This window comes from Clupea harengus, chromosome 21, assembly GCF_900700415.2.
Source record: "Clupea harengus chromosome 21, Ch_v2.0.2, whole genome shotgun sequence".
Lineage (NCBI taxonomy): Eukaryota > Metazoa > Chordata > Actinopteri > Clupeiformes > Clupeidae > Clupea > Clupea harengus.
The window spans coordinates 18,791,824-18,804,059 of record NC_045172.1 but is presented as its reverse complement, the minus strand read 5'-3'; the positions used below and the strand labels follow the sequence as shown (position 1 = coordinate 18,804,059).

The following is a 12,236-nucleotide window of genomic DNA, read 5'->3' as shown; positions in this document are numbered from 1 at the left end:
TCAGAAAACACTTTTAAATTATTCTCACACAGGAAAATGAAACACTAAATTATTAAATAAATGGCGAAGTTAAAATATAAAACTCACTCGTTAATAGTTTATTTATAAATATACAAAAACACACACACACACGCACACGCACACACACACACATTAAAACAAACACATGATCAGAGCACTCTGGCCTTCAGCACCCTCAGTGCAGGGACAATGTCATCCATCCTCTGGACATCTGAAATCACACAAACACCATTTTATTCTTTTTACACAACATAACCTGTAACCACACTGGTACAGCTGCATGCAAAAGTTTAGGCACATGCCACAATTGTGGTTTCATTTTTCACAAATTCACAAAACTGCATGTGTGTTAATTTTTCAAGCAGAACACCTTCCATCAAAATCCACATTAATACAACATATTATTTTGAATGAACAGCGTTTCCACATTAATATTCCTCAATTCTCACTGCGGACTTCCCTCAGCTGTATAACATTGAAGAAATCCTTACCGAGAGTCTGCAGCAGCTCCAGCACAAGGGAGTGGAAAGCAGGAAAGAACTCCTCATGCTCCTTCAGTCTTAAAATAATACTGGGAAAACAAACAAAACAGCATGAGCCTCACTTTTACTTCCCCTTCAACTTTGCTTGCTGTACTTCCACATCTCTCCACCAGGGGGCACAGTTGAGCTTAAAAACAAGTGCTGCCCCATGCCAGCACAACACCTCTGCCACGGTACTATACTGTACCTGTCGATGTCATTCGTCTCTAGTAGGCTGTGCATTTGTTGAGTGGCGAAGGCTTCAGTAGAGGAGGCCATTCTAGCCACCTGGTTCACCACCTCACTGGGCGGGGCTTTCTCATCTGCCAACAGGAAATACCCAGTCACATCACAAGCATGGAGGCAAACCCTGATTGCCAAACATCGTGGTCAGATGTTTCGTGTCACTCAACTGGTAGAGTTAGGTGCTAACAACACCAATGTCATGGGTTTGACACCCATACTGATGAATATGTATGCCTGCACAAAACTTTTCAGTCACCTAGTACAAAGACGTCTGCCAAATTACAAAATGTAAATGTAGATCCAGTTCCAAACTGCACATTTTTGGAAGGGAACCCTAACCCTAGGAATGTTCAGTGTTTAAATGTGAAGCAAGGGAGGGCACAAGCACACAGACCGAGGTCCAGGACGTCTCGGAGGTTTCTCATGGCGTTGGTCATCTCGCCCAGGCGCGTGTAGACCTCGTTCATGCGCGGGTACACTCCCCTCAGGGAGGAGACGTCGAACAGCTTCTGGAAGTGGGCCACCATAGACTGCAGGGTGTTCCTCGTGGGACTGCAGAGCACCTGCTAGAACCAATCACAAGTCAGTTACTGAAGGTGCTTCAGCGGTCTGCAACATTCAACACACAAAACATCATTCGTTCTGGAAAGCCATGATTAACTGCCTTCCGAGTTCTCTAGAGAATAGATAACTTAATTCTAATTTGGATTACTGAGACGGGTGTTTGTGTAGTTCAGCTTCTAGAGCCAGCAGCTAAGTACAACCAGGCATGCCTGGATTTCCCATGAAGCTCACATACAGATCATATATGCATTTACACCTGCCATGTGCTTAAGGGGGAAAAAAAAGCCTTTAATAATTTATCAGTAAAACTGACAGACGTATTGGCACTAGACCTTCATCAGAATCAGAATCAGGTTTTATTGGCCAAGTAAGTTTGCACAAACAAGGAATTTGACTTGGTAAAGTGACTCTCAGTGTGCTTACACAAAATATACATTACAACACAATACAATACAAAACAAACAGTGCAACGGTCTAAGAAGTTTAAGAAAGTATATACAAGGCGGAATGGCTATATACAGTAGCTGTGAAACAGTAGTGCAAAGAAGAAGTGGAGAGTGCCACTGATATAAACACAACATGAAAGCTCAGTGTGGTATTGTGCATTATGCTATATGTTTTATTTGATTTGTTGTAAATATTCTATTTTTGTATATATATATGTTTTTTAATTTGCTTCGGACAAAAGCGTCTGCCAAACACCACAGCCAAACTCATATGTTGCCATAGTGACTGGCCTTATCTGCAGGGGCCGTCTCCTCCAGCAGCGTGTCCACCAGGAGCTGCAGCTCCTCCACCCTCACTCCCTCTGCAGGGGCCCGCTGCTCCTCACACGGCTGCCAGGGGAGGAGTCTCTTCACCAGTTTAACCAGAGAGTGGTGCAGGTCCTGAGACACACACACACACACACACACACACACACACACACACACACACACACACACACACACACACACACACACGTACGTACAAACCAAGTCAAGGTACACACCAAAAGGAAGTGATTTGTGTTAATAATCTGGTACATGACACTTGACATTACTAATACAGCTTCACTGATTCGGCACATAGTTATCTCAGTGCATCTGCTCCTTGACTGTGTGTGTGTGTGTGTCAGTGCATCTGCTCCTTGACTGTGTGTGTGTGTGTGTGTGTGTGTGTGTGTGTGTGTGTGTGTGTGTCTCAGTGCATCTGCTCCTTGACTGTGTGTGTGTGTGTGTGTGTGTGTGTGTGTGTGTGTGTGTGTGTGTGTGTGTGTCTCTCAGTGCATCTGCTCCTTGACTGGGCTCGATACTGCGGCCCACCTGCTCACCTTCAGAGACGCCAGCTGCTCCAGCCACACCTCCAGGGTGGGCAGGATGCCCTCGAACTCCCCAGGCAGCGAGGCCTGGTCTGGGGTCAGCCGGTTGGGCCTCTGTTTCAGGAGCTGCAGTGGTGCCCTGGGATTGGTCAGGAGCACACTGACATCACGGAGGACCTACAACAAACAACAACAAGAAACACTCAGATGCGTCCCATATTGAAACAGTCAACAAGTACAGACTGCAGTTGGTGTGTAGAATGTTTTTGTCAGTGGTCTGTGTAGTTTGATAAACAAGGAAAAACTCCAACCTTCTCCAGTCGAGTTGAATCTGTATTTCTAGGCCTGGTTTTCAGGGCAGGTATGAGCTGATTCACGTCCAGCACACCCAGTTCCACACAGGCAGACTGCAACCACCCAGCCAAACAAGCAAACAAATCAATACGTAAACAAACAGGAGTGCTGTTAACACTGACTGTAAGTGACGTGAACGCTACTCACCTTGAGAAAAGCACGGCAGACAGAGGCCTGCATGTGGTCAATGTTCTCCACATCTGTGGCCTCCTCAGACTTGGAGTCCTGAGCAGACCTACAGATGGGCAATCACACACACACACACACACACACACACACACACACACACACACACAGACACAGACAGACACACACACACACAGACAGACACACACACACACACAGACACACACCGCAGACATTAGGAGAGAGCTCAATCCTAAACTCTATCACCAATGTGATTGGCATGGCAACATTCCCCGTGTCTTTGCAAAGTCGACTATGCCAGCTTGAACAACAGTTTTCACTGTACCGAGGAACAGGATCATGCTTCATGTGACTTGTATCAATCAGCTGAAATAAAAACCTGCTACTCTAAAGAGTTGCCCTTGAAAGTTGTAATTAAAGCCTGGTTATGGTTGGGTGCTTTGTGAGGCTGGAATAAGGGCCTAGCGGCCAATCAGTCCCTACTTGAAGTTGGCCTGCTGGAGGACCCGGTCCATCCTCTTCAGCTGCTGCTTGAAGGACTTCAGCTCCTTCACTGTGGGCCTGGAGGAACACAGAGGTCAGAGGTCACACAGGTGACATAATATTCCACAATAGCATCCAGCAGGACGACTCATTGGATATTTACCAATGCCATCCTTTCTAACCTCTCACTGACCTTCAGTTTATTTACTGCTATAAATCAGATATGTTAGGTAGTGGGTTTTATGTGCATTTCAATACAAATACAAATGTCTTAATAATTTTGAGTGCTGATGTCCTTTAAACAGATCTTACTTGCCATACTTGTCCCAAGTCCCTGCGTAGATGTATCGCTACCGTGGTAAATCTAAATGATCATGATATTTAATGATTTAGGTCATATTGCCCGGCAAAGGCAGCTAGTAACTCGGCAATCTCCACCAATTCCGGGCGAGATCAGTTTAACACCAAGCTGTTGTGTGTGGGGTGAATCAGTAACATTTGAGCTCAGTGGCACAGTGTGAATACACAAGCCCAGCCTAATGAGCCAGTACGCACCTCGTCTCCAGGTCCTGCTTCAGGCTCTGGATCTCCCGCCTCAACTCCTCTCTCTGAGCCTTGGTGTCTTTCAGCTGCTCCTGGTAGGACTGCAGGGGAAAGGACAGGCTGATGTCTTTTTCAGTCTTTTTCAAACCTTTCAAATGCTGTAAGCCAAACCTAAAGTTGAAAGTCTGAGCTAAAACCTTGATTTAATTAGAGACAAGCATAAACATCCACTCTTTAAACGCTGATCAAGTGCATTAAGCCTGCACTCAAAGAGTCTCTGCAAACCTAGCTTACTCATACATAGGAACACATGCTTGCTTCGAGGCAGTTTCTGAAATGGGATCCATACAGTTGAACAGTGACGGACCTTGAGTAAGGCTTTGTGGCTTGAAGAGCTGTCTGAAGATGTCTTCTCATGCTGGGCCTCTGAGGAGTCACTCTCTCTGGTCCTGCTTGAGGAAGGAGGGTCAAACATGAGTGGGCAAAGCTCCAGAGACCACGAAAAGATACTACGGTAATCAATGATGAGTAGATTGAATACTATTGATATTTGATTCAGTCTCAGTGCAGACGCACCTCAGTTCATTCTGTAGCTGCTGCATTTGGGACTCATACACATCGATGACGTCAAGAACCCTACAAGGACAAAAGGTTCAAGAAAGAGTTTAGGAAGTGATGCACAACTCAAATCCCTACTGAACTCCTTCCAATCCCTTTAAATACACGTACACATTTAATACACATATTACAAAATTATTCAGAGTTGAGGTAAAGATAGTGTCCATCAAGACAAAAGTCAGGAATAATACAAGACAAAAGTAAATACAAAGAATATATACACAATGCAATAACTGTTAGTATGAAATTACTCTTTCCGATATATTGACCATGATTGACACGACATCCAAGCCGTACTAGAACCCAACCCAGAGAGGAGTGTACTCACTGCTGGTCAGTGGGGGAGTGTGTTCTGATGTACTCACTGCTGGTCAGTGGGGGAGTGTGTTCTGGTGTACTCACTGCTGGTCAGTGGGGGAGTGTGTTCTGATGTACTCACTGCTGGTCAGTGGGGGAGTGTGTTCTGGTGTACTCACTGGTGGTCAGTGGGGGAGTGTGTTCTGATGTACTCACTGCTGGTCAGTGGGGGAGTGTGTTGTGGTGTACTCACTGCTGGTCAGTGGGGGAGTGTGTTCTGGTGTACTCACTGGTGGTCAGTGGGGGAGTGTGTTCTGATGTACTCACTGCTGGTCAGTGGGGGAGTGTGTTCTGGCTGCTCTCTTGTGGATCTGCTGGAAGGCCTGGTTCTGGCGGTCCACCCTGCGCTCCTCCTCCGTCACGGCGTAGTACAGCTTCCTCTGCAGCTGCTCCGCCAGCGCCGCCTCCTGGGACGCCTTCTGCTCCAGCGCCTCACACCGACTCTGCTGACCCACAGGCCCAGAGCAGCGTTTACTTCAGTTCTTTTATTATTTAGGGTTCCTCCGTCAGGAGGAAACCTATTGTTATTGTAGGTATTATTATTATTATTCTTGTGCCATTGAAGTCAATGGCAGCCCCTAGAACCGTATGGTAACTTTTTCTGAAATTTGGCACACTCATTAAGGACAGTCCCTTCTTCACTCACACCAAGTTTCATGTCTCCCACTAGACCACACTAGCGCCACCAACGGGTCAAAGTTGGACTTTTGTTAACACTGTAACTTTTGAACCGTTTGACCGATTTTCAAAAATGAGGTACCATTGGATTCCCTGGATCAAGACGAATTCAACACACCCTATGCCGTCAATTTCCGGTTATATAGATTTTCCGCAATTTCCGGTTTTATCAAAAACCTTTGAAAGGCCTCCACTCCTACAATTTTTGTCAAATCTTCTTCAAAATCACCAGAGATGATCTTCAGACCAAGCCTCACAACATTTATCCAACAGAATTTTGATCCTCACAACCGTTTGTCCGGTACAGCCACTGCATTTCAGCAGAAAAGCCATCAAACAGGAAGTGAAGTCATATCTCAGCAAATCTTTCAGATATCAACGCCAAACTTGGTATGCACGTGGAAGACACTACAACATGTCCCCATGTGCAAAGGCAACTTCATATCTTCAAAAATGATTGATATAAAGCAGATTGCATTAATCGCTAACGCTAAAATAATGCTTTACACATTTTTCATTCAAAAAGTGATACTCTGATTCAATCACAAGTTCATATGAAGACACTTGAGAATGTTTAGTACACAAATCTGAAAAAAAGTTGACTGTAAGATGAAAAGTAGATTTTTGGTGAATATTTGAAACATGCATGCTTGGCTAATTGCTACCACCATTTCCAGTGTAATGTCTCCCTCTCTCCTCCTTCGCTCCCCGCGCGGCTTGCCCCAGTTCTCACAGACACAAACTTCCACCTGACACACCAAACACTTGTCAAGACGCACACACACCATTTCATGACATTGTGGCCTGACCAAGGCCCCGCCCCCTCCTTAGCTTGAAGCCTTGTGGATCTTGACAGTATTGCATTTCAAATTGAATATCCCATTGGTAAGTCTGCAGCATGGATTTTTCTATACAGTGACAAATTGTGCAGAATATACATTTTTCCCTGGTTCACAAAGTCTCAAGAACCCATAATGTCACCAGCATGGATATTTCTCGACAGTGACAATTTGTGAATAATTTAAAAAAATGTCTTCAAATCAGCCATTGATCCAATTATCTGCCCAATGTTGTGTACATGTATGAAATACATGTCAGTGTCATGTCAATTTTGTAATGATTGGAATGTTGAGGAGGAACCCGCCATTGCTGCCTGCAGCTATATTTATTTATTTATTATTTTTATTATAAGCTTGTTTCACCTGAGTTAGCTCTGCCTGTTTATTACAAAAGACCGTTTTTAAGGAGATCCGGTCACAATGGTAGCTCATTTCACAGGCCCAGATCAACATTTAGTTTAGTTTTCTTTCATTCTACCTTATTATTTGCTTTATTATTTTTTTTATTATAAGCTTGTTTCACCCAAGACTGTCTGTTTATTACAAAATAGCATTTTTAAAGAGATCTGGTCACAATGGTACCTCATTTCACAGGCCCAGATCAACATTTAGTTTAGTTTTCTTTTATTCTATTTTATTATTTGCTTGATCATTTTGTTTTGTCCTTCTACTTTTTTTCTTGCCTGAGACTGCCTTTTTTATTACAAAAGTACATTTTTAAGGAGATCTGGTCACAATGGTTACCCACTTTGCACACACCAGTACATCTATAGTGTCTTGGCTTGGTATCTTGGTTGCCAAAACAAATGCCAGTGCACTAGATAGGAAATGTCAGGAATTCTGAACATACCGGACTGGTGTGCTCATGATGCAGACGACTTACAACCCAAAAGCCACAGGCGCCATCCCAGGAAAAGCATGTCAAGTATGTGACCTAACAAACATTCCCTTTGCTCATGAGGCGCCTGACTCCAGACTAATTGTGATGATGAGGAGTGCATGACTTGCAGGGTGCGGTGTAGCTAGTAGGCTACCTCTGCCTCCTTCTTGTCCTGCTGCAGCTGCTGGAAGACGGCGTGCTGCTGGGAGGCTTTGCTGATGTAGCGGTCCTCCAGGTCCTGCACTTTGCCCTTCACGCCGTCCAGAACCCCCTCCAGCTCCGAGGCCCGCTGGGAATGCCGTGCTGCGCGGTTCTGGTGCCGCTGGACCTCCTCTCTGTCGGGTTGAGGACAATTTAAGTCATTTCAGTTCAGTATCAAACACACTTCACACATTAGGTCCACCCTATGACAACCAAAGATGCTAGTGATGTGAATTTGGAAGAACAACAGCTAATATGGAAACATATGATTGATGACATGTTTATGTTATGCACACATATAAATACAATGATGAAACTACTTCCACTGATCAAGAACATAGAGCAAACAATGAAGTCAATTATAAACACTCTTAAAAGATGTCAACCTGCGACTCAGCTCTTGATCGACAAATGCATAGAGGTATAAGACAATATCGATACACTTGAGTATTTTGATATTATATCTTGTGATACTGTATTGTTTCTCAAAAAACACTGTATCGATTTTTAATTAAGAGTTTACATGCAAAAATTCATGGCAGGTCCATTTTGTGTTGTGTTCAAACCCCTCAACTATTCTGATGGCATAAAAACTTTTTTCATGCATATGTTTTTTTTTTATGCATATGGTGAAGTGTGTTCTTTATACTATGACAGCTTTCCTTAAACTAGACTGCAGCCTTGTTTAGAGTACTGCAGTATATTGAATCATAACCCCTGTATCATGACACATATCGTATCGTTAGATTCCTACCAATAGACAGCTCTACAAATGAGATCATTTGCATGGGTTGGTTCAAGCCTCTCATGCACTACAGTGCTAGCTCCATCAGATAACACCTGTGACAGGTAAAGCGCGTGGGGGAATGTGTATTAGTATGCGGCGCTGGCCGGTGGGCCACTGACAGGTGCGGGGCACGGGTCACGCCTGAGGGCACATTAACCCTGGGTCCACTCAGCCTGTGTGCACGTGCACTATCGGGTGACAGCAGGTGTGCAGCAGCAGAGGATGCCTCAGAGGGCCTACATTATTGAGCAGAGAGGGATATCAGTATGGATGAGGATATGCATTTAGATGAAGGCATCACTGCTGATTAGGTGACATATGATGAAATTACTATTATGAGGTATAAGCTTAAACGAATACCCCAATAATGCAGCGATGTCAGATTCAATTTTTAATATGATATGTAACTATTTGTTGGGTCAGAATTCTTTTTTTTTTTTGTGGTGGTGGAGTTCTGTAAGAGTGTACAACAGGCTGGCTTGTGTGAGAGGGTGAGGTGGCTTTACTTGAGCAGGGTGTTGGACTGGATGAGCTCCTGAATAAGGGCCTGTCTCCTGTCCGAGTCTGCCAACATGGTCCGAAGCATGGCCCGGATGTCAGCAGCCGCTTTCTTCTCCAGAAGAACCAAATCTAGACAGGATTAAACCACAAGATTAAACAGATATCTAAGCGATCAGAGATTATGCACTATATGTAAGGTGAAATATATTATAAAAATTCGTAGGTAGAAATGTGCAATGGGCACTCAGTCAGTCGTGGCGCAAACTACATATCTGAAATATATATATACACTGTATGTGAAATAAAATATAAAAGAAAGAAAAAACAACACATTTCTCAACACAGAATAAAGTACCTGACAGGTTCTTATTCTCCACAGGATCAGCAAATTGAACAGGTTTAAAGCCATGCCTCTGCAGGAGTTTGTTAATGTCATCCCAATCCGACAGTTCCCGCTACATTTCAAAATAGAGAAGAGTACAACAACATTGTGCATTAAGTTACAAATGCAATGTTACTGCAACGCAAGAGAGAAAGTAATTAGAAAATCTGTTCTTGATATAATGTCTACCTGAAACTGGCTGTATGTCCACAAATACACGTATGTTCTGTCCCTGCTCTGAAATATAGAATTCAGGCTCGTAAGATCCATTTCCTCTTTCAAGCTGAATCAACGTTACAGAAAAGATAACATGCCTTTTTCACCCAAGCACAAAATGTTACAACGAATGCCAAATGAAACGCTAGAACGTTAGAAAAGCTACAGTGCTCTGATATGTCCTCTTGCGTCCATCACTGTCCTGGGCTTTCCCTCAACTGTTACTTAACCCAGAGCCCTCAAGTAAGCAGAGGTATCCTGTTTCAACGCAGCTTGGCAGCAGCTACTAGCATCGAGCAAATCAATAAGTCCATCTGTGGGGATTCAAACACCGACGTATTCCTTACCTGCTCCATTTCTTCTCTGACTGCGACGAAGGCAGTGGCGTCAACGTCAGTCCAATCTTGTACCAACAGCAGTTAGACTAAATATTAAGTTAACTAACTAGCTAACTCAATACTGTTTAATTTCATTCAGCCACGAGAAGCCAGGTATATACTGACTGATATCATAGGAGACGTTAGCTAACTAGCACAATATAATGTTACAAGTTAGCTAACGATAGCAAACAAGGTGTCAGACAGTTAGCAGCAGTTAACTTTGCTCATATCTTATTCGCAAAACCTGCTATGTTTCTTTTCAAACTACCGTACAAGCCCCGACCATGCCTTCAAGTAATTATAATATTATTTTGTAAGTACAATTACCACACTAATTATTTCATTAATATCTTATTCGCGCTCTCAGTTTCAAATGGCACTTTCCACGAATATAACAACAATATTCAACATCCGGACAACAGTAAATTGTGTAGAAAGACTTCCGGTAAAAAGTTGATACCATTGAGTTTTGTCCACTAGGTGGCAACATATGATATAAACAGAACTTGGGATGCTGTATGCAAGCAACTGTGAGAATCAGAAAACTTTCTTTTTTAGCAGAAATGAGGTCTACTGTATCTCACAATCTCAGCATTCCATAATTAACAGCAAGTAACTAGAGTTATATGGCCACTACAACTTGATAATGCCTGCATACATAGCAGGTGTTTACCATGCCAATTTCTCTCTGATGCACACATCAGAAATCAACAGCCATTATTTAGACCTTGTCTTGGTCTGTGGCATGAACCACAGCTTCATAGTAGACACATACAAATACCTGCGGTGCTCGGCCAATAACATTATTCAATATACAAACATAAAAGAATAAGACAGTAGCTTCAACTGACATTTTTAATATAATTAATATTTAATATATATAAATAATTCAGCAGAGGTTAGAAGCAACAAAGTTCAAGAATACCCTCAATGTCCTTACATCTTAATTTCCCTCTCAGATATAGCCTACATAAATCAGTGTCATCTGAGCTCAAATTATTCCTCCTCTTGCGTTCTTTAACATTCTGGAGAGATATGAAGCAATCAATACACGTTACAGGTATCCCACTCTAATAAGTGTGTTTTACCCCTAAAAGCTATTGGTTTGTTATTAAGAAATGTAATTTACCTAACCACTGCATTGTATATGTAAAGTATACAGGGATTTGCAAAAAAAATAATGCAGGGCTTGGTTAAATGCTTAATCTATACTCAGTTGTCCTTAAAAGCATCATATCATGCTCCATCTACTGATTCAAAACTCAGTAGAAATACATACTCTCTCAGGTGCATTTGGGCGAAGATGCTAATCTGTGCCTTAAATCATTCCTCCTTGAACTTTACGGAGCTCGTGACATTTGACTGTGCACCTAGAGGACAGCCATGGAGTATAAATGGTAACCCCAGCATATGCTAATGAATGAAGATGGAGAACCTCTGTCCTTAATTGTGTAAGGAAAGAGCCCTGTCACTGTTGGATCCTGGCGAAGAAAACTGCCTGATCTTCAGATGTCTATCTTTGCACCTCTTCCACCCTTTGACCATAAGTGTTCTGGTGTGTGTGTGTGTGTGTGTGTGTGTGTGTCTGTGTGTGTATGGTGTGTGTAGAAATACCAACTATTTCATCCACACATCTTTAACTGTAGTTTCGGTTTGAAAAAGATGTCATTAGAACCTCAATCAAGGCAAAGTAATACCGTATCCCTTTGGTCCAACTCCTTTACAGAGCCTTGTGACACATGCATGTCTTCCAGCAGCACCTGGTTGGCTGGTGCAGCGCCACAAGGTCATCTACCTCCAGCAATAATACACAGTGATGGAGCACTGTAGGTCATGGTGGCTGGCTACTGGCTGGATGTCACTACATACATCATCTCCGCTGAGCAGAAAATTGAAATGGAAATGTGGGTGTTGAACCAGAGCGTTTCCCCTCTTCCGGTCTACTTCTAATGATTCATTCCCAGGACGACATGGATTCAGTCGTCTGACCCAGGGAGGATTCTCAGGCTTTTGTGTAACCCTTTCAATCATATGAGGAGGAGAGCCAGGTAGACTTTTGTTTTACCTTTAAAAGATTAAAAGTACGAGGAGAGACAGATATATTTGATTGATAAATAAGGTGTTTCTGTCTTCAAGTTTCTGGTCTATTATTGTACCATAGCCTTTGGAATAACACAGATAATAGAATAAAATAGAATATCAATAGAATAGAATAGAA

The 12,236-nt window shown here is 43.0% G+C and overlaps 1 protein-coding gene across 2 annotated transcripts; it reads right to left on the bottom strand.

Moving 5' to 3' along the window:
- Positions 1 to 69: 69 nt before the first annotated feature.
- Positions 70 to 10,458, bottom strand: cep70 (centrosomal protein 70). 2 transcript variants are annotated; one of them, XM_031558445.1, is made up of 17 exons: positions 9,986 to 10,458; positions 9,396 to 9,495; positions 9,046 to 9,169; positions 7,706 to 7,886; positions 5,422 to 5,600; positions 4,756 to 4,815; positions 4,547 to 4,628; positions 4,192 to 4,280; positions 3,637 to 3,714; positions 3,154 to 3,241; positions 2,964 to 3,059; positions 2,665 to 2,829; positions 2,090 to 2,239; positions 1,183 to 1,351; positions 751 to 865; positions 513 to 592; positions 70 to 232 (listed from the first exon to the last, which is right to left on the bottom strand). In XM_031558445.1, the coding sequence occupies exons 1-17, from the start codon at positions 9,992 to 9,994 to the stop codon at positions 171 to 173; spliced, it is 1,827 nt and encodes a 608-aa protein (XP_031414305.1). In that variant the 5' UTR covers positions 9,995 to 10,458; the 3' UTR covers positions 70 to 170. The 2 variants fall into 2 exon arrangements, with proteins under 2 accessions (XP_031414305.1, XP_031414306.1); XM_031558446.2 differs by having other exon boundaries at positions 5,422 to 5,597; positions 9,986 to 10,457.
- Between the last annotated feature and the right edge of the window lie 1,778 nt (positions 10,459 to 12,236).